At 45.2% G+C, this 22,887-nt stretch overlaps 1 protein-coding gene across 1 annotated transcript in view; it reads left to right on the forward strand.

The window, feature by feature from the left end:
• Positions 1-22,887, forward strand: part of Piwil2 (piwi like RNA-mediated gene silencing 2) — a 70,443-nt gene that overhangs the window by 30,456 nt on the left and 17,100 nt on the right. The window contains exons 11-20 of the mRNA XM_028877595.2: positions 4,940-5,128; positions 5,799-5,883; positions 7,390-7,479; positions 9,334-9,474; positions 11,668-11,781; positions 12,928-13,116; positions 14,667-14,768; positions 15,964-16,080; positions 17,395-17,483; positions 19,659-19,764. Of these exons, the coding sequence (XP_028733428.1) occupies positions 4,940-5,128; positions 5,799-5,883; positions 7,390-7,479; positions 9,334-9,474; positions 11,668-11,781; positions 12,928-13,116; positions 14,667-14,768; positions 15,964-16,080; positions 17,395-17,483; positions 19,659-19,764 (1,222 nt within the window). The remainder of the gene's footprint in view (positions 1-4,939; positions 5,129-5,798; positions 5,884-7,389; positions 7,480-9,333; positions 9,475-11,667; positions 11,782-12,927; positions 13,117-14,666; positions 14,769-15,963; positions 16,081-17,394; positions 17,484-19,658; positions 19,765-22,887) is intronic.

Raw genomic sequence — 22,887 nt, forward strand, 5'->3', positions numbered from 1 at the left:
AGATAATAAGTGTATGTCTGATCTTTTTTATATTGTTACTATTGTTTTTGTGACTGGAGACAGAGCCCAAGGCCTCATACATGTTAAGCTAGCATTCCATCACTGAGCCACGGACCAGCTTTTGTATGAGTTTTCTTACATCTGTATGTTTATTTGTATATGCTGTGTATGTGTACTGATGGAGACCAGAAGATGTCAGGTCCCCTGGACCTGGAGTTAGGAGATTGTGAGCCATTCAGCATGGATGCTGAACTCTGGAAAACCACTGAACTATCTATCTCTCCAACGCCAATTGTTTTTTTTTTTTTTTTAAGTCATCTTTAAAATAGTTTATTTACTAATGTGTGTGTACATGCAGTATGTTTGTAGGTGTGTCTGCTGCTTGGGTTTGGAGGTCAGAGGACAAGTTTGTGGCGTTGGTTCTTTCTTCCACCTTTACATGGGTCCCAGGGATCAAGCTCAGGTGGATAAGCTAAGGCACCTTGCCGGCCTTGCCGTGATTACTGAGCTATTTGAGGGATACTTGTTGTGTTCACTGTTTGACTGTGAACTTTCATGTTCAGATCTTGGTGTGTTGTCATTTCCATGTGCACTATTTTAATCCTTTATTTAACCCAAGAACAGACAGACATTTCTTATGTGGTGTTGGTTTTTTGACTCTTTGGGGGCCTGCCACCCAGCTCCCAAATAAATTCATGGAGACTTATTCTTACTTATAAATGCCCGGCCTTAGCTTGGCTTGTTTCTAGCCAGCTTTTCTAACTAATATTTTTCTGTTTCTCTTTAACTACATTTTTGCATCTGGGCTTTTTAACCTTTCTTTATTCTATATATCTTTCTTTCCTTTTTACTCCATGGCTGGCTGTGTGGCTGGCCCCTGGTGTCTTCCTCTCCTCCTTTTCTCACTCCTTACTCTTTTCCCCAGATTTCTCCTATTTATTCTCTCTGCCTGGCAGCCCCACCTATTTCTCTCTGCCTAGCTATTGGCTATTCAGCTCTTTATTAGGCCAATCAGGTGTTTTAGGCAGGCAAAGTAACACAGCTACACAGAGTTAAACAAATGCAGCATAAAAGACTGCAATACATCTTTGCATCATTAAACAAATATTCCACAGCATAAACAATGGAAGACATCTCAAACTAATATTCCACAACACTTACATTCCTACCAGTGGTGTTGGAAGGGTCCAGTTTCCCTGCGGCTTCCCCTGCTGTCATCTGTTTTTATTCTAACCACCTTTGTAGAGAAGTGAGTTCTGCTGTGACTTTGATCGCATTTCCCGTATGATCAGTGATATTGAGCAGTTTTTCCTGTACCTTTTGGCCATTTGTGTATCTTGGCAAAATATTTAGATCTTTGACCCATTTTAAAAATGCACTTTTAAAAATTGTATTCATTTTGGGGCTGGAGAGATGGCTCAGAGGTTAAGAGAACTGCTTGTTCTCCCAAGGGTCCTGAGTTCAATTCCCAGCAACCACATGGTGGCTCACAACCATCTGTAATGAGATCTGATCTTCTGGCTTGCAGGGATATGTGCACACAAAACACTGTATACATAATAAATAAATAAATAGATCTTTAAAAAAATTGTATTCATTTTGGTTCACATGCATTGGTATTTTGCCCGCATCTGTGTCTGTATGACGGTGTCAGATCCCCTTGAACTGGAGTTCTAGACAGCTGTGAGCTGCCAGGTGAGTGGTGGGAGTTTAACCTGGGTCCTCCGGAAGAGCAGACAGTGTTCTTAACCACTGAGCAATCTCTCAAGTGCCTAAAGTGCACTTTTTAATTCTAAGATTTGTGTATTTTAGATATAGATATCTTGTCAGATACATAGTTTGAGATATTTTCTCTCATATGAGTTGTCTTTTCCTGTCTTAGAGTTTCTATTGCTATGATGAAACACTGTGACCAAAGCAATGTGGGGAGGAAAGGGCTTATTCGATTTATACTTACACATCACTGTTCACCGTTAAAGGAAGTCAGGACAGGATCTCAAACAGGGCAGGAACCTGGAGCAGGAGCTGATGCAGAGGCCGTGGAGGGGAGCTGCTTACTGGCTTGCTCCTCATGGCCTGTTCAGCCTGCTTTCTTATAGAACCCAGGACCACCAGCCCAGGGATGGCACCACCCACCATGGGCTGGGCCCTCCCCCATTGGTCAGTAATTGAAAAAATGCCTTACAGCTGGGGGTTGTGGCACACACCTTTAATCCCAGCACTTGGGAGGCAGAGGAAGACTTATCTCTATGAGTTTGAGGCCAGCCTGGGCTACAGAGTGGGTTCTAGGACAGCCAGGGATACACAGAGAAACCCTGTCTTGAGAAGCAAAAAAGGAGAGAGAGAGAGAGAGAGAGAGAGAGAGAGAGAGAGAGAGAGAGAGAGAGAGAGAGAGAAGAAATGAAGCAAAAGAAAATGCCTTACAACTGGATCTTATGGAGGTATGTTTTCAATTGAAGTTCTCCTTTCAGATGACTCTAGCTTGTGCCAAATTGACATGAGACCAGCCAGCACACCTCTTCCCTTCCTCCCTCCATCCCTCCCAACCCCCCTCCTTCTTTCTTTCTTGTTAAGATAGGATCTGGTTATGTAGCCCTGACTGGCCTGGAACTTACTACGTAGATAATGCTGGTCTCGAACTCATAGAGATCTGCCTGTCTGTGCCTCCTTCCTGATAGAACTAAAGATATGTCCACACCTGGCCTAGTTGCCTTATTTTTCTTTTCTCTTCTCTTCTCTTCTCCCTTTCCCTTCCTTCCTTCCTTCCTTCCTTCCTTCCTTCCTTCCTTCCTTCCTTCCTTCCTTCCTTCCTTCTCCCCTCCCCTCCCCCTCTCCATCCCTCCCTCTCCCCCCTCTTCACCTTGGCTCCCCTGGAACTCACTTTGTAGACTAGACTGGCCTTGAACTCACAGAGATCTGCCTCTCGAGTGCTAGGATTAAAGGTGTGCAGGGCCACTGCCTGGCTCCTTATTTTTTGTAGAGCACTTTGGCACATAAAAGTTTTCAGTTTGATAAAGATAAATCCATTTATTCTTTTATTATATTTTATTTGCCTTTAATTACATTTTATATATTTATGTATATATTTGTGTGTGTGTGTGTGTGTGTGTGTGTGTGTGTGTGTGTGTGTGTGTGCACGCTCAGCATGCATGTGGAAGTCAGAAAGGACAGCTTGCAGCAGTCAGTTTTCTTTCCACCCATATGGACCCTGGGGATCCAGCACAGGCCATCAGGCTTGGCAGCAAGTGCCTTCACTCACTGACACATCTCAGTGGCACTTTTTTTTCTTAATTTTTCGAGACAGGGTTTCTCTGTGTAGCCCTGGCTGTCTGGAACTCACTCTGTAGACCAGGCTGGCCTTGAACTCACAGAGATCTGCCACCCAAGTGCTGGGATTAAAGGGCATTATTATTATTATTATTTATTTAGATTTTAAATTATCCATATTTTTATATGTGTAAAATTTTTTCTAATAAAACATTTTTGTGTGTATCGTTTTAGGTATGAAAAGACCAATATTTTAAACTTTTTGTAGTTGATAACCTCAGGGTGACACATTTTAACTCTGTCCCCCACTCTTCTCAGCCCTCTCTAGGGGTGCTTCACTGATGATGCTGAAATGAAAGCACCCCTCAGCCCAAGAGGCACTATGCAGGCACTGATGTCACCAAGTCACCGCTTTGCTTTAGATTGGTGTAAGAAGGGATTAAGCCAACAATTTAAAGTTCACTAGAGGAGCCCACAAATCCTTTCACCCTGTAAGCACATCTCAAAGAAGGGCTTCTCTGTGAGCTGGAGCAACCGTACAGAACTATGAGACATAGATGTTCCGTGCTCTAAACCATTTAGTAATGGTTTTAGGCCCCACACATACTGTTTAGCTTGTGGTTTAAAATAAAAATTATGGAAAATTACAGAACTTTCCACTGTTTTAGTTGGAGGTCATGAAGATTTAATTAAAATTTTTAAAATTTTATGTGTTATGGGTGTTTTGCCTGTGTGTATATCTGTGCCCCGTGTGCATGCTCAGTGCCCACAGAGGCCAGAAGAGGGAGTCCGATCTCCTGGAATTAGAGTTACAGATGGTTGTGAGCTTCCATATTACATGCTGGGAGTTGAACCTGGTCCTCTGTAAGATCGATCATATGTGCTCTAAACCACTAGGCTGTCTTTCTGGCCTGGAGTTTTGTTTTTGTTTTTTTTTTTTTGTTTTTTTCAGACAGGGTTTCTCTGTGAAACAGCTCTGGCTATCTTGGAACTCATTCTGTAGACCAGGCTGGCCTCAGACTCACAGAGATCCGCCTGCCTCTGCCTCTCGAGTGCTGGGATTAAGGGTGTGAACCACCACTGCCCAGCATTTTTTTTTTTTTTTTAACAACACAAGTGGCTTTTCTTTGGGGTACCTTAGCTTAAAAACAAAAAACCAAAAAAAAAAAAAAAAAAAAAAAAACCCAATAGTTAGTTGGGTGTGGTGGCATACACTTTTAATCCCAGGACTCTTGAGGTAGGCAAATCTGTGTGAATTCAAGTCCATCCTGGTCTACATAGTAAGTTCCAAGCCAGCCAAGGCTACATTATAGGAAGACCATGTTTCAGAAAGAGGAAGTGAGTTGAGGTTACCTGGAGAGATGGCTCAGCGGTTAAGAGCACTTGCTCCAGTTCCAGGGCATCTGATGCTTCTGGGGTTTTTGGGCACTTGCACTCATGTGTGCATACTCACATGTAGATATACACACACCACATGCGTATAATTAAAACAATAAAAATAAATCCTATGAAATTAAAGGAGGTTGGCTTACATCATGACTGCAACTAATAAGGAGTCAAAGCTGTGATCACAGCCTTAGACCCTGACCTCCTTGATGGGTAGTCCCCTGTCCCTTTCTTATAACCCTGAGTGTACCGATGCCACCCACAGCCTCTCGCCTCTTTCCCAAAGGCATGCTATCTACCAGCAGAACAAGGAGCACTTCCAGGACGAGTGTAGCAAGCTTCTGGTCGGCAGCATCGTCATCACCCGCTACAACAACCGCACCTACCGCATCGACGATGTGGACTGGAACAAGACCCCCAAAGACAGCTTTGTGATGTCAGATGGGAAGGAGATCACATTCCTGGAGTACTACAGGTACAAGAGAGGCTCACTTGGGGCTGAGGGTGGGGGCGTGATGTGTTCTCCCAGTCTCTGGGACATTGAGTACTATTAATGTCATGGTACCTGACACTACAGATCCTTAAACACCTGAGGCCAAATGAGCTTGTCTGTGGGGTCCAGCCTGAATATGTTATTCTTACAGTTGGTTCTTTTGGCAGTAGCCACATAAATGAACTTTGGGCTATGAATTGTATTTTTCTTGTTGATTTTGTCTGGTGAGAGAAGTGAAATTCCACTCTTTTTTTTTTTTTTCTTTTCTTTTTTTTTTTTTTTTTTTTTTTTTTCGAGACAGGTTTCTCTGTGTAGCTTTGCGCTTTCTGGACTCACTTGGTAGTCCAGGTGGCTCGAACTCACAGAGATCACCTGGCTCTGCCTCCCGAGTGCTGGGATTAAAGGCGTGCGCCACCACCGCCCGGCGAAATTCCACTCTTTATTAGACTTTTATTTTCCCGTGGTATTGTCTGAACCCCAGTGCATCTTTCACATGCTTCTCTCCTGGGCTTACAGCTTTTGTTCTTTGTCTATTACCTAATGGATTCTCAGTGAGGGGACTGTGCAAACTGTAAGCTGCAGTAGCATTGGTAAGAGCTGCAGGGGTGGTTGTCGGGGTGGTGGGACTGTTTCTTATTCTCTCCTACTTCAGCAAAAACTACGGGATCACAGTTAAGGAAGATGACCAGCCGCTGCTCATCCACAGGCCCAGTGAGAGACAGAATAACCACGGCACGGTGAGTGCTTTTCGCTCCCAGCAATAGTCCTCTGTCCTGTTGTCCACTTGTTATGTGCACCCACATGCATGTGCGCATGTGCGCATGTGTGCAGTGTGGTGGAGCTTTTTCCTCTAGCCAGAGTTGCTAGGCCACATCAGGAGGAGCTAAATACCCAAATGACAATTTAGGTTAAAGGCATAAGAAGAATTCCCTGTATATAAAGGTGAAAACTGGGGCTGGGAGATGATAGAATGGTTGAGAGCACTGGCTGCTCTTCAAAAGGACCTGGGTTCCATTTTCATCACCCACATGGCAGCTCAGAGTTGTGTGTGATTCTAGTTCCAGGGGAATATGAAGTCCTCTTCTGGCCTCTGTGGGTATCAGGTACATACATACATGCACGCAAAACACTCTTACATTTAAAAAATAGAGAGAGAGAGAGATTAAAAACATGAGCATGGTAGCACATGCCTGCAATCTCAGCACTTGGGAGACAGGCAGAGGCAGACAGATTTCTTGAATTCAACCCCAGCCTGGTCTACATAGTTAGTTCCAGGACAGCCAGAGCTCTGTAGTGAGACCCTGCCTTTAAAAAAAAAAATGAGTTTTTGGGGGGTTTGGGAGATGACTCAGTGATTAAGAGCACAAAGTGTTCTTCCTGAGACCCTGAGTTCAATTCCCAGCACCCACATCAGGCAGCTTACAACTGCCTGTAACTCAGCTCCAGGGGATCTGACACCGCTGACCTCTAGGTGCCTGGATTCATGTGTGTATACCCCACCCCACACATACACATAATTAAAATAATAAAAATGAATCTTTAAAAAACAGATGCAAATCTGTAGGCTCAAAAGGGAAAGTGTGACATTTATTTTAACAGAAGGGCCCAGAGAATTGCCTTGACACAGTTCTTAATCTTTTTTTTTTAATTAGAAAACATTTCAGTTTATTTATTTTATGTGTGTGGATGTTTGCCTGCCTGTATGTCTCTGCACCATGTGCATGCCTGATGCCCACTAAGGTCAGAGAAGGTGTCTGAGCTCCTGAGACTGGAGTTTCAGACGGTTGTGAGACAGTGTATGGATTCTGGGACCCAAACTCCATTCCTCTGCAGAAGCAAACAAGTGTTTTTGACCGGTGAGCCTTCTCTTTACACACACACACACACACACACACACACACACACACACACACACCACCACACACACACACCCGTCTTCTGCTGAGGATCCCCAGAGCAGGAAATCTTGCCAGACAGGTCATCTTGCCATTGTGTTGAGGAGGGCCAAAATTTGTTGCTTTTTAACTTTACTCCCTCTTCTGTGACAGTCCCCTCCCGCCCCCATTAACCTAACACAGCAGCAGCTGTATCGCGACAGAGGACACGCAGGGGTGAACACATGCACTGTCCCTTGTCCTCTTCTCCTCTCCCTCAGTGGTGGGTTTGTCAGTGCAGACCTGCACCCACCTCGAGCGGGCCCGGATGCCATCTCTGTCCCCCGCTCTCCTGTTTTCTTGCCTAAGCTCCTGAAGGGCGAGATCCTGCTGTTGCCCGAGCTCTCCTTCATGACGGGGATCCCTGAGAAGATGAAGAAGGACTTCAGGGCCATGAAGGTTGGACTTTCACTGTTTGGGGGAGGTGCCTGCTTTGAGTAGCCACCTTTGGGATAGTAGCCTGAGCTAGAAACAGGTCAGGTTCTAGCTATGACTCCCTGGGCAAGCGCTTCTTCTGGGCTTCCCTTTCCTTTCTGTAGAATCTCAGCCACATACTTTACCACTGAGAACGAGCTTTGGAGTTCTTTCGAACAGTGCAGACACTGGATCTAAGTGAAAAGGAACAGCCCTGGCCTTCCCCCCACCCCAGTAAGCTGATGACGTTAACTGGTTATGTAACTGTAATGAGACTCCTTAGGAACACCAAATTACTGTAGTGATTCTCTAAATCATCATTATGTGAGGAGAAGGAAGCCAAAGCCAGTGACTAGGGAGATGCGAAGTGAAGCTGAGGCCTGGGAGCATCAGCTCAGCTCCACAGGCCCTCCCGGCAGCCAGACCTTCACTGCTGCCTTCCACGGGCTGCTCTGTGCTTTCTGTCTGCCACACCCACAGATTTGTAAGATTTTGAGTAGCCTTACAGAGAGCCTGAGGAAGCAGAAAGGCCCTGTGAGAGAGTTCTTTCATGTTTACGTGCAGCTCCTACTGTGCAGGTCAAAGCTCCCTCTCAGCAACGCCCAACGACCTAATGACTTTATGATCTGTGATATCTCTAGAACTCTAGAGACTCTGAACAGCAGCTGCGTGGTTCATGAGTCTCAGAAGCACAGAGAACTCTTACTTGATCCAGTTTCCTCATCCACACCCGCTAACTGCCCCTGTTCCTCATACACACCCATTAACTACCCCTATTCCTCATACACACCCGTTAACTACCCCTATTCCTCATACACACCTGTTAACTACCCCTATTCCTCATACACACCCGTTAACTACCCCTGTTCCTCATACACACCCGCTATCTACCCCTATTCCTCATACACACCTGTTAACTACCCCTATTCCTCATACACACCTGTTAACTACCCCTGTTCCTCATACACACCCGCTAACTACCCCTATTCCTCATACACACCTGCTAACTACCCCTATTCCTCATACACACCTGCTAACTACCCCTGTTCCTCACACACACCTGTTAACTACCCCTGTTCCTCACACACACCTGTTAACTACCCCTATTCCTCATACAAACCTGCTAACTACCCCTATTCCTCATACACACCTGTTAACTACCCCTATTCCTCATACAAACCTGCTAACTACTCCTCAAAACACATATAATGTGGCAATACTGGGGCAAGTTTTTTTGGGTGTGAGGTGGGAACCCTATGGTGGTGCTGACGTTCTAATTCAGGGTATGGTTTACTGTCCTGTTGTGTTTGGCCCTAGCATAAACGTATGGCTCTCCACCCCAGCCCTCCCCCGACTTCTTCCCCAGATTTTAAATAGGTGTAATTAAGCCTCCTTCATTCCTGTTCATAGACTCTCTTAGGAGTTTTAAATTCATAAGATGCCTTGCAAAAGAAATCAGATGTCATGGAGCAGAGTCAGTAACTTTAAAAAAAAAAAATTATTTTGAGACAAGGTCACACTATGCATCCCTGGCTGGCCTTGGACTCCCTGAGATCCACCTGCCTCTGCTTTCAGGTGCTGGGATTAAAGGCATGAGCCCAGCAAGAGAGACAGACAGAGGCTTCTGAAGGTTGTTAATTTTGTTATTAAATTTTCTCCATGTACCTCGTTCACATTCCTTACAAGTATGTACAAAAGCCCTTGGCTATATTTGACGTTTTCCACTGATTTCATGAGTTGCTCACCACTGATGAGGTTTCATACCACTGGGCTTCATTAGCTGCCTGCTAGAGGGAGTAATGCTTAGAACTTGCTATCTTACTTTTTAATTCTGTCCAGGACTTGACTCAGCAGATTAACCTGAGCCCTAAACAGCACCACACTGCTTTGGAATGCCTGCTGCAGAGAATTTCACAAAATGATACAGCCAACAATGAGCTGACCCGCTGGGGGCTCAGTCTGCAGAAAGATGTCCACAAGGTGAGCCGGAGATGCCTGAGTGGCAGCCGCCGCACCGGGGCCTGGAGTTGTGAGGCAAGAGGCTATCCTCCCTTGTCCCCAGCTGGGGGTTTGCATTGCTCTTCATTTAGGTTTGTTTTGGGTTTTGTTTATTTGCATTTTGTTTATTTTATGTGTGTGTTGTGTCTGCATTTATGAATGTGCATCACATTCCTGCCTGGTGCTTGCAGAGGCCAGAAGATAGCTGGAATTAGAGATGGTTGTAAGTTCTCACCGTGTGAGTGCTAGGAACTGAACCCAGGTCCTCTGGCAGGGCAGCCGCTGAGCCATCTCTCCAGCCCCTTGGCTTTATCCTTACACCTTGTTTCCCATGTCAGTCATAGTATCCGGATTTCCCTTGACTTAACCAGCCAGCTTCATTTGCAGACTTCTCCTCTGTATTTCCCAAAGATCAGAGCTACTAATTTCTGATCAATAGGAAGCAAGCAAGCAAAGCATTAATTTACAACTGTCCTTATTTTAATTTTCCAGCACAGATTTATTTTGGGACAGGATCTCATTGTGTAGTCCTGGTTGACCTGGAACTTGCTGTACAGACCACGCTGGCCCCTAACTCACTGAGATCCACCTGCCTATATCTCTGGAGTGCTGGGATTAAAAGAATGTACCACCAAGCTCCAGCTGCCAGATTATTTTTAACATTTATTTATTTATTTATTTATTTATTTTTTTTCCAGACAGTGTTTCTCTGTGTAGTCCTCGTTGTTCTGGAACTCACTTTGTAGACCAGGCTAGCCTTGAACTCACAGAGATTTGCCTGCCTCTGCCTCCTAAGTGCTGGGATTAAAGGCTTGAACCACCACTGCCCAGCTTACATTATTTTAATTAACATTTTTGTTTCACGTCTGTCAGTCTATCTATCTATCTAGTGTGTGTGTGTGTGTGTGTGTGTGTGTGAGAGAGAGAGAGAGAGAGAGACAGACAGACAGACAGACAGACAGACAGACAGTGTCTGTGTGGAGGTCAGAGGACATCATGAAGGATCAGCTCTTTCTACCTTGTGTGGTTGGGATCAAGCTCAGTCAGACTGGTGCCTTTTCCTGCTGAGCCCTGCCAGCCCTAGTTTAATGTTTTAGGCAGTTTTCTGTGGTGCTGGAGATTGAACTCTAAACTAAATGATTCTTAGAGTTCTGTGCCTTTCTTTTTCTCTGTTTTTTAAAAAATTTTGGCTAGGTGGTAGTGATGCACAACTTTAATCCTAGCACTAGGGAGGCAGAGGCAGGTAGGTCTCTGTGAGTTTGAGGCCAGCCTGGTCTACAAAGCGAGTTCCAGGACAGCCAGGCTACACAGAGAAAACTCTGTCTTGAAAAAACAAAAAAAGGGTGTTTTTTTTTTTTGGTTACATTTTATTTATTGTGTGTATGTACACAGGAGTGTGCCACGGCATGCATGTGGAGGTCAGAAGGACAGCTTACAGGAGTGGATTCTTTCCTTCCACCACGTGGGGCCTGGGGATCAAACTTAGGTTGCCGTACCATTAAGCATGAGGACCTGAGTTCAATTCCTCAGTCCCTAGCACCACATAAAGAGATGTGCCTGGTGCTGTGTATCTGCACCACTTCACACCAGGTGGGCACTGTGTACAGTAAGGCAAATTCCCAGTGCTCACTGACCAGCCAGTCTAGACAGTCTGGGCTCTGGGAGACAAGCTGTGTCAAAATAAGGCAGAGAGCAATAGAGAACAACACCTGCTGTGAACCCTGGCCTACAAACACACACACACACACACACACACACACACACACACACAACACACACACACACACACACACACACACACACACACACACACAATTGCACACATATTACAATATACAGACAAAAACTTTTTATCAGGAAATGATGGCAGGGATGTCAGCAGGTAAAGGCACTTCCTCCCAAACCTGCCGACCTAGTTTTGGGCAGTCTTGAGGCACAGTGCAGAGGTCATGTGGTAGAAACCTTGGGCTCTGGTGACAATCATTCTGGCATTGACTCTCGGCTCTACCAAGTTGCAAGTTGGAGGCCAGCAAGAGTACCTATAAAGGAGAAAGGAACGGGGTGGGCTGTAGTGGGTCCCGTGTGAGCTGAGTGGGCTGCAGAGGCAGTAGTGCCAGTGTTTGTTGAAGAGGCTGTAGCTGGCTCCATGTCAGAGGCACTCTGTTTTCTGTGTAGATTGAAGGTCGTCTTCTACCAATGGAGAGGATTAACTTAAGGAATACTTCATTTGTCACGTCTGAGGACCTGAACTGGGTTAAGGAAGTGACCAGAGATGCTTCCATCCTGACTGTGAGTGATTCCTGAAGTGCTGGAGAATCAATATTCCCCAAGAGTGTGGAAATGGGTGATTCGGTGTCTTCTTTGAGAGGATGTACCACCTGAATTCCACTGAGTGACTTCCGAGCAAGGCCTTCCAGCTGCACAGTGCTGGAGGGAAGCCCTGTCTGACCACAGGCTGAAGAGAAGGAAATACGTTGCCATGGTGATTCGTCTGGTGTCAGCCCGTCACCTGCTCTTCTTTTCTCTCCCTTCCCCTTTGACCCTGGGAATCCCCAGGCTTATTTTTATCCATGAAAGAAGTCAAATTAAAACAGGCCTCCCCTAAGAGACAACTAGATGTTAGTTATTTGCCTCAAAGTATAAAATAGTAGACAGTTATTTCTGGATGTTTTCGACCAACTTGGTCTTTGTGGTCATATATGGAAAATATCAACTTTTAAAGCTTTTAGTGAAATACACATAGTTGCTGGGTGGTGGTAGTTCACACCCTTATAAGGTCCCAGCACTTGGAAGGCAGAGGCAGGAGGATCTCTTGAGTTTGAGGTCAGCCTGGTCCATAGAGTGAGTTCCAGGACAGCCGGGGCTACATAGAAAAACCCTGTCTCAAAAAACAAACAAAAAAAAAAAAAAAAAGGGAAAGAAAAAGAAGAAAGAAATACAGTATAGTTAAAGAAAAAGCACACTTAGAAGTGTATGACTTGATTTTTGCAAGCTAAATAGACTTTCTACAACCAACACCAAAGGCTAAGAAACAGAAATTGATAGGTACACTCAACCCCCTCACTATATTTCCTGGTTATTACCGCCCCCATTCACTGGGAATAACAACTGTCTTGAACTGGCAAGAGTATATATTCTTTTGCCTGTGTGTGTGTATATATATATATTTTTTTTTTCAGAGAGTGAACAGTCTTTTATGCCTGACTGCTTTCTTTAACCTTGTGTTTATGAGTTTCATTCACATTGTTGGGTATGTTAGTAGATCTTCATTTTCATTGTTGTATAGTATTCCATTATAAGACTGTCCAAGTTTATAAGTCTGTGAGAATGATAGGAATTATATAAGGCAGAGGGACTCAAACAGAGGGAGTACAAAGTCATTTATTCTCTCTAGAAAACCTCCACAGTCTAAATACACCATGTGCTTGTTCCTAGATTCCCATGCATTTCTGGGCACTTTTTTACCCAAAGAGAGCAATGGACCAGGCCAGAGAACTGGTTAACATGTTGGAGAAGATAGCTGGACCCATTGGCATCCGCATAAGCCCCCCAGCCTGGGTTGAACTGAAGGATGACCGAATAGAGACCTACATCAGGACCATTCAGTCCCTTCTGGGAGTTGAGGTAATAAAGTAACTTCATTGGAGTAAACTTACAAGATATCTGAAAGTACTTGGATGCTTAATTTTAAATTATCTGGATTGTCAGTCTGTTAGTGATGCCTGGAGCCCATGTCCTCCTCATTTTCACATTAAATTCTATTCTTCATGTCCTTTGGTCATTTTCATTTCTCATTCTATGTTGGCTTTCATGTGTTCCTGTGTGCTCTCTCTCTAGCCATTTCCTTATGAAATTGAATGAAAGAACAGCTGGCTTAGTTCATTATCTGTAGAACATGCTGTGCTCAGGAACCAACTACTTGGGCCAAGTATTGTCTTCTGGATTAAGTTCTGAGTTGTAACAGAATGGTCTGGGCCAGGATGCAAATTGCCCTAGAGGTGAACTTGACCGTAGACACATTAACTGATCCTGATAACTGATCAGAACACTGGGTCTGAGCACTCCCGTCCCAGTTTCCAGACTTTGCCTTCTTATCTCCTTGTAAATAAAAATATTTTTCAATTTTATGTGTATGAGTGTCTTGCATGCATGTATGTCTGTTCACAGTCTGTTCACAGCAACCTGAGGTGCTAAAAAAAGGGGTACCTGGCCGGGCGGTGGTGGCGCACGCCTTTAATCCCAGCACTTGGGAGGCAGAGCCAGGCGGATCTCTGTGAGTTCGAGGCCAGCCTGGGCTACCAAGTGAGTTCCAGGAGAGGCGCAAAGCTACACAGAGAAACCCTGTCTTGAAAAACCAAAAAAAAAAAAAGGGGGGGCGTCCAGGTCCCCTGGAACAGACTATTATGAGCTGTCACATGGGTCCTGGGAATTGAACCCAGGTCCTCTGCAAGAGCAGCAAGTGCTCTTAACCACTAAGCCATCTCTCTAGCCCTTTGTAAGCAGAGGAGGAAGACAAAGGAGAGGATGGAGGGAGAAGAAAAGTTTTTGGCAATAATTATCTCATGAGCCCAAGAGTCTGGTGAGTTGATTGTTCTGGGAAGATCAGTCCTAGAGTTGGAGTCTCTTAGCTTTGTGGTATTCTGTTTGATACCCAGTCTTGGAAGGTCCTCTGTTTTGACATTGGCTAAGAGTCCTGGAGATAGAGGCTCTTGCCAGGTGTGGTGCTGGCAGTGTCTGTTCTCCCTAGATGGAAGGTGAGGACGAGCTACTGTGGACTTGGCTTCGTCCCTTCTGCACTTGACTCTGCACACATCTGTGTGGTGCTACGTGCCGTGCTTCCTCAGCTGAAGTCTGTGGTCTGGCACCTTCAGGAAAGTCATTGAGAGAAGTTAGAGGAGTAGTCCTAGAACCCTAGTCTACTTCCAAGCCTGGTCCTTATCTAGAATCTGAAGCCGCCTAATAAATAAACAGTAGTAGTCATTGCCAGCTCTAGATGTTAGGAGTATATTACCTGTCCATGAACAGCAGCTCTGAGCCAAAGGCTAGTTCAGATTCAAAGGGCGTTCCTGGTTGGAATGCCCACCATCTGTTTTTCAGTTCTGTCTACCATATCTGTGTCCCATGAACGTCCCCAGAGTGATCAGAGCCTGACAGTGTGTGCTGCTCTCCTCTAGGGGAAGATACAGATGGTCGTTTGCATCATCATGGGCACACGTGATGATCTCTATGGGGCCATCAAGAAGCTGTGCTGTGTGCAGTCCCCAGTGCCCTCCCAGGTGAGTGGCGGGGGAGGAGGTGGCGGGGGAGGAGGTGGCGGTGGAGGAGTCCCAGCTCAGGGCCCCTAAAGCTCCAGAAGCTGAAATAGCGTTAGAGACCAGTATGGGGAGAGCCTTAGGCTGCGAGGTTCTGATCAGGAGGAGCCAGCAGCAACAGGTGGCTCTTGTGAGAGCTTTCTGCTCCTCACAATCCATGGGTGCTTCCCCATGACCACCCTGGGTGTGTGGGCTTCACTCTGAGAAAGGAAGAAATTTTTCCAAAAGGAGCTATAAAAATAACACTCTGAATAAGATGAAAATTTTTGAATGTTCATGTGTGTGTTATGCACATACATGCCTAGTGACCCTAGAAATAGAATTATTAACAGACATATGTTAATTCAAGTTTCCTAAATATAATATACTCAGCCCTCAGTATATGTGGTCTTTTGAGACAGCCTCATGTAACCCAGACTAGCCTCATACTCCCTGTGTGCACAAAGATGACTTTGAATTCCTATCCTCCTGTCTCTACCTCCCCCAACCCCAACACAGACATAAAGTGTTTTATTACACAAGCGTGCCTGGCCTGTCTGTGGATTTGCATGAGCTGATTCATCAAACACAGTTTAAAACATTCTAAAAGAAATTAGACCTCTACTGAGCTCATCAGACTCACAAGGGAAACCCTTGTGCTTATTCCCTAAAAAATACAGGATAACAGCTATTTACATAGTGATTACATTCAGTCCTAAAAATAATGGTGATCTGGGTGTAGAGGAGGGTATAGGGTATCTATACACAAACACTGCACCAGAATGGGGCGGCTGTACAGACACTGCACCGGGAGGGTGTGGGGCGGCTGTACACAGACACTGCACGGAGGGTACACAGACACTGCAGGGAGGGTGTGGGGCACACAGACACTGCACCTGGTGTGGGGCACATGCACAACAGACAACTGAAGTGTGATCTGTACAGACACTGCACCGGAACTGGGTGTGTTATCTGTCTGTACAGACACTGCACCGGGAGGGTGTGGGGTATCTGTACAGACACCGCACCATTGCATGGGAGGGAGTTGAGCATCCTCTGATTTCGGTTTCCTTGTTGGAAAGGACAGAGGTAGGGAGGGCATGGAGCCAAGAGATGCTAGTGCTTTAGAACTGTTAACATCTCCTGAGAGATTGGTGATGTTCTGGTCCTGTCACTATAGGTCATCAATGTCCGAACCATCGGTCAACCCACCAGGCTTCGGAGTGTGGCTCAGAAAATTTTACTGCAGATGAACTGTAAACTGGGTGGTGAGCTCTGGGGAGTAGATATTCCACTGGTGAGTGATGTTGAAATGTGTCTTTTCTGTGTCTGGCTCTTCCCATCCTCCCCTCTTGTCATCCTTTCTGTTCTCAGTGTGGATTCGGGTCCAGCTGGCTGCTGCATGTTCCTAGACAGACCATGAGCTAAGCATGTACTTGACATCTTCAAGTGGTGAAAAAGTGACGGTCAACATTTTCTGACACTTGAAGATTGTCTTCTTTGGGTTCTCAGTATTTCAAGTACACGTTGACTGGAACACAGCATCGGTTGCATCCATTAACCACTGTGGCCCTCAAAAGGCAGAGAGTTACAAGGTTCCTAGGGAGATGCTCAGCTCACAGAGCCTGAAGATTTACTCATTTGTTCTTCAAATACTTGCTGACCTGGTCTAGATCTGACGGATTTATTGTGTTTAGAAAGTGTCAAGTTGATTGCAGTCTTTCTGTTTCTTTTATAGAACTTTTTTAAAAAATATTTTTATTTTATAATTAATTTAATTTTACATATCAGCCACAGATTCCTCTGTCCTCCCTCCTCCCACTCCCCAGCCTTCCCCTCCAATCCGCCCCCCCATTCCCACCTCCTCCACAGCAAGTTCTCCCCTGGGGAGTCAGCCCAGCCTGATAGACTCAGCCAAGACAGATCCAGTCCCCTCCTCCCTACACCAAGGCTGAGAAAAGTGTCTCAGCATAGGTCCTAGGTTCCAAAAAGCCAGCTCATGCACCAAGGACAGGTCCCGGTTCCACTGCCTGGGGGCCTCCCGAACAGTTCAAGCTCATCAACTGTCTCACTTATCCAGAGGACCTGGTCCAGTTCCATGGGGCTCCTCAGCTATTGGTTCACAGTTCATGTGTTTCCACTAGTTTGGCTATTTGTCCCTGTGCTATTTCCAATCATGGTCTTGATATCTCTTGTTCATATAATCCCTCCTCTCTCTCACCGATTGGACTCCTGGAGCTCCACCTGGGGTTTGGCCGTGGATCTCTGCATCTGCTTTCATCATTCACTGGATGAGAGTTCTATCATGACAGTTAGGTTGTTTGGCCATCTGATCACCAGAGTAGGTCAGCTCAGGCACTCTCTCGACCATTGCCTATTGTCTATTGTGGAGGTATCTTTGTGGATTTCTGGGGACATCTCTAGCACTCTGCTTCTTCCTATTCCCATGCAAGGAAAGAGATACCATGATAAATGAAGACCCCATGGGAATAGAACTTGTTTTCATATGTAAATTTTAAGGGAGGTTGCTTTGAAGTTAAGATAATAAAGGTAGAGCAATGTATTGCTTGGGTCTGAACTTTTGCTTTTGTGTTTTTGTTTATCAACCTAGAAACAGTTAATGGTGATCGGGATGGATGTATACCATGACCCCAGCAGAGGCATGCGCTCTGTGGTTGGCTTTGTTGCCAGCATAAATCTGTAAGTAATAGTCACAGTTATATTACTGTTGACTACCTCCTTTTGATGCCTGATGTTATGATAAATCCGTCAGATGAGTTTTGGGCACTCTGTGTCATAGTATAGGAAGCACTAAGTTCTTTCTTCTGTCCTCTCCTATCTGTATTTGCAATGGGATCGCCACACTTATCAGGCACGGATCTGCTCCCTGTACTCTGCAGCTCTTAACAAGGACAGAGACTGCCAGCATCTTGTGTTACTAGCCTATTTAGAAATGGAATTGTCGACTGGGTGGCAGTGACACACGCCTTTAATCCCAGCACTTGGGAGGCAGAACCAGGTGGATCTCTGTGAGTTTGAGGCCAGCCTGATCTACAGAGCAAAATCTAGGACAGGCACCAAAACTACACAGAGAAACCCTGTCTCGGGGGAAAAAAAAGAAATGGAATTGTCATTGTGGAAGGTGTGTGTATGTGTGTGTTTCTCATGCCAAAGGTCAACATTAGTTGTCTTTTTTTTTTTTTTTTTTTAAAGACAGGGTCTCTCTTAGTAGTCCTGGCTGTCCTGGAATTCACTTTATAGACCAGGCTGGCCTCAAACTCACAGAGATTTGCCTGCCTCTGCCTCCAAGTGATGGAATTAAAGACATGGCCACCACACCAAGCTTAGGAGGTCAGAAGAGGGCATTTGTCCCCTGGAACTGGAGTTAGAGCTGTGAGCTGCCATGTGTGTGTTGGGAATCAAAACCAGTTCCTCCAGAAGAGCGGCCAGTGCTCTTAGCTGCTGAGCCATCTCTATGTCCCCACCACCCCATTTTGGGGACCAGGATCTCTCTCTCACTGAACTTGAAGCTTGCCAATTCTGCTAAATTGGCTGGCCCACTCTTTGCCTCCTGCCTCTGAGATTACTAGTACACACCACTAGGCCCACTTTTTACAGGAGTATTGGGGCTCAGGCCAGGTCCTCCTGCTTGGGCAGCGAGCCTTTACCAACTGAGCCCTCTCCTCGGCCCCAGTGAAGTGTGTTTTAAATTTATTTATTTAATGTATGTGAGTGACTTGTCTTCATGGACAGCGGAAGAGGGAATCAGATCCCACTAGAGATGGATGTGCGCATCTGGGTGCTGGGAACTGAACTCAGGACCTGTGGAAGAGCAGCCAGTGCTCTTAAACGCTGAGCCATCTGTCCAGCCCCTGAAGTGGTTTTATTATTTGTTATAATTATGAAAATAAGGTATTCTCATTGCACATATCTGTAGAAATTTAGAAAGCAAAAGTTTCTAAATTTCATCCTTCATTAACTGTCACCAAAGGTTTGATGCAGATGGACCTTCATGTTCTCTCATGCACGTTCATGAAGCATACAGTTTTATGGAATGAACATCAGAGAGCAAGCTTACACAGATTGAGGAGGTCCCATCACTAGATGATGTATTTTTCTAAAATATTACACTGAGGGTAACTGTACATGTGAGCCAATACACATATGTGTGTTTATTTATAGGAATGGGATGTTACCGTGCACACTCTTCATCAGTTTCAATCTGTGTGTAGTGCTCTGCCACTGAGCCACACCCCCTCAACTTGTCAGTTTATTTACATATTTATATCCAATATGTATTGGATATTGGATATTTCCCCCATCAATATGAGGAACTCTCTTGAGCTCTGCTCTGCACTGAATTGACTATTTTAATAATCCTGTGCCAGTGGTTATCAAGTTATCACCCTTTCTACTGGAAGCAGTTTTGTAGGAAATACTCATAATCATACACATTTTGAAAGTTTTATAAAAATTTCTGAATATTGCTTACATGTATCTCCCTGTGCTATTTAATAATAATAATTGGTATTAACTAGTGTGTGTGTGTGTGTGTGTGTGTGTATGTGTGTGTGTGTGTGTGTGTGTGTATGTGTGTGTGTGTGTGTGTGTGTGGTATTGGGGCTATGGCACATGTTTGGACGACAGAGCCACCCCCGTGGTGGAGTCAGTTATTCCTTTACTTCCACATGGGTGTGGGCACGGAACTCAGTCAGGCTTGTACTGACCCCGCAAATGCATTTGGCAGGTAGATATATGTGTTGAGTTGGTTCAAAAGGAATCTTGTGTGTGCACAGCAGACCAGGCTTTCCTGTGTGGGAGAGGCTGCTCACTGTCTTCTCTGTCTCTCCCTCCCCCACCCCCGCACCTGCCTAGCACACTCACCAAATGGTATTCGAGGGTGGTGTTCCAGATGCCACATCAGGAAATTGTGGACAGCCTGAAGCTCTGCCTGGTGGGCTCCTTGAAAAAGTATTATGAGGTGAGGAGACCAGAAATCCTAACATTTCTGCATTTTAAGGGCTACCTATTAAATTTTGAGCAGGAACCTGGTGTGGCGGGAGGAAATCAAAGGTGAATCTCTGAAAGAACTGGAACCCAGTAGAGAGCTCAGTGTGGAACCCAGTAGAGAGCTCAGTGTCCTGTGTCAGGGGTCTGCTGTAGAGCAGCTTCAGAGCCCGACACTGCACCCTGGTGTGGTCAGTTCACATCTGCCTGGTTGACCATGGTGCCTACAGACAGAATTCCCATGCCCTTGCTGGCTGAGTTGGAGGTAAACTTCAGCAATTAAGACTTACTAATTTACTCAACTGTTTATGACTATTATTAGCTGCTGACTCTTCATTTTGGTTTAGAACAAAAGCTGCACTGTAAATCACACGTCTCATAATTTCAAAGAAAGCTACCCATGGAGGATTGCTGTCATTAAACTGATAAGAGGTCTAAAAGAGGGAGCAAGCCAGGTTCTGAGTTTTGCGCTGGCCAGGACATGAAAGGAGGCGTTGGGGCCAGTGGGGCTTGGGACAGGGAGTAGACAACAGGAAACTTAGGATTCCATGTGACTGAAGTCATTCTCTGAACCCCACTTGGTTTCTTTATGGAATTAGATTCCCGCAGTGTCCTGCACATGCTAGACAGTAGGGACTCTGTGGCTAAGAAGATGCAAATGGCGTGGTAACTCATCCCCAGGCTCTGTTACTTCTTTTCTTACTCCTGTTTCCTTGCAGACCTCACTCCAAGATGACCTCTGTGCCACTTTCCTATTTTCTCCTTGCTCTTCCCTCCCTTCGCTGAAATGATTGGTTTGTGCTCTTCTCCCAGAGTCCTTCATTGTGTCCCCTTTACTGGTCATCCCATCTTGATAACTTGGGTTTGTTATTTCTGTCATTACCCAGCCTTCTCTATTTTGGTGGTGTTTGGGATCAAACTCAGGGCCTTGCACATGCTAAGTAAATGCTTTACTTCTGAGCTATATTCCTAAACCTCTCACTGGATTTTTGTTTTTGTTTGCTTTTGTTGTTGTGTTGTTTTGAGACAAGGTCTCTCTATGTAGCCTTGGCTGTCCTGGGACTCCATATGTAGACCAGGCTGGCCTTGAACTCATAAAAGTCAACATTCCTCTGCCTCACAAGTGCTACCATATTCGGCTTGGGAGTGGCTTTTTTCTATTCATTTCTTTGGTGATTTCCTCTCATCTGTTTATGCTTACCTTTTCTGGTTTTTTGGATGGAAGTCTCCTGATTTTTATGTGTGTCTGTCCTATTTTTCATATCTTAGGCTTTTCTAGCAAATGTTAATTCAGAAATGTCATTGTTGATACAAGGATCTAGGGCTGAACAATGAACTTTACCTAAGCTTATCCCAATTCAGAAGGAAGGCCTGCCAGTTGGAAGTTTGAGTGGCTCCCCAAATCGCGCTCAGTTTTGACAATTCACTGAAGGGACACAGAACTCAATAAAAGCTGTTATATCCATGTTTGGGGTTTGTTTTAGGAAAAAGATACAGATTCAAGTCAGCTAGGAGAAGGAATGCACCGTCCGAGTCAGGAAGCACTAGACAGGGAACATAGTCAGTAGGTCTCTCCTGTGAAAGCAGAGCACTTGGTTTCCTGGCACCAAGATATGATAAGGCATGTGGAGAACTGCCAACCATAACCTGAGCCGTGCTACCCAGAAGTTCACTGGGATGCATACATAGGTGTGGTGGGCTGATTAATTGACCTTTTGATTGATTGAACTCTGTAATGTTTATAGCCTGACTTGTATGCAGCCTGTGATGCCTCTATTCAGATAGCTTAATAGCTAATGAATGGGCAGAGTTGCTGCAAGGTTCGCACTGTTTTGAGTTGATTGTGTGGCCCAGGCTGTACTCTGTCTGTGATTGCCCTGCTTTAGCTGCCTAAGTACAGGGATTACAAGTGTGTACCACCAAACCCAACTTGAGGGATTTCCTCAGGTGTTGTGAGCCTCTTCTCCCCATCCCGTGGTCATGGCTGATCTTTAGTCACCACAGGATCAAGGCTGCAGATGGGAAAAGAAAGCACTGGAGTAAGCTAATCACGGTCCTTAGAGCCATGAGAAGTCACATTTGAATTATCTTAAGTTTCCAATTTTATCTACTGATCCAAGATCGTGATGTTCTCCAGTTTGTCAGTGCCTGTACTCAGGTACCCAGGGAAAACCTCCAGATCTTTAAAGGGATCACTCCAGAACCCACGTTATCTGTTGTTTGCTTATTGTGGACGTCGTATTTGGCTTTTGGGTTTGAAAAAGGAACACACATATGCCATTCTCCTTATTTGTTGTTGTTTGCTTGTTTTTTGAGCTGAGGTGGTATATTGTAGCTCAGGTTACCCTGGAAATCACTGTTAATCTGGGCTAGATTTATAGATGTGAGTCATTATGCCCAGTGTGCTTCAGTTTAACTAAAGAGCTAATGAAAGAAGAAGAATAAGGAAGTGGAGATGCAAACAAAAAAACAGAAATGCAGAGAAGTGAGGGTTCTTAGGTGCCTTCCCCAAGGACATGCAGCTAAGAGTTAGAAAGTTACTCAGCATTAGAGAAAGGCTCCAAGGGCCAAAACTAAAGCTGAGGCCCCTCCATGTGCCTGTCCTGAGTGTATGTATTCCCCACTCTTCAGGCTGCGAATCCCAAATATTACCAAGCTTAAAGCAAATACAAAAAATGGAGATAAATGAACTCTGACTCCTTTTCCCCCAGTGTGGATGGGGTGGGCTGTGACTGCTGCCTTAGCAGAAGCAGACACTAAGGTCCTCAGCAGGAAATGACATCATCCCAGTGAGTAGTCCACAAGTACCCAGGGTGTGAGGAGAGAAAATGAGAAGAAACTGAGTAACTCACAGATTGAGTTAATTGATCAGATACCCTGTGTGTGGTGACACATTTCTGTTGCCCCAGCTTCTCCAGAGGCTGAGACTGGAGGATTACAGTTTAGGAGACCCTCGTCTCAAACAGATAGGGGTAAAGGCACTTGCCCACAAGCCTGACCATCTGAGTTTGATCCCTGAACCTACATGGTAGAAGAGAACCTATTCCTATAGCTTGCCTACACACACGCACGCACGCACGTATGCACATGCATGCAC

This window comes from Peromyscus leucopus, chromosome 9 (genome assembly GCF_004664715.2).
Source record: "Peromyscus leucopus breed LL Stock chromosome 9, UCI_PerLeu_2.1, whole genome shotgun sequence".
NCBI classification, from domain to species: domain Eukaryota; kingdom Metazoa; phylum Chordata; class Mammalia; order Rodentia; family Cricetidae; genus Peromyscus; species Peromyscus leucopus.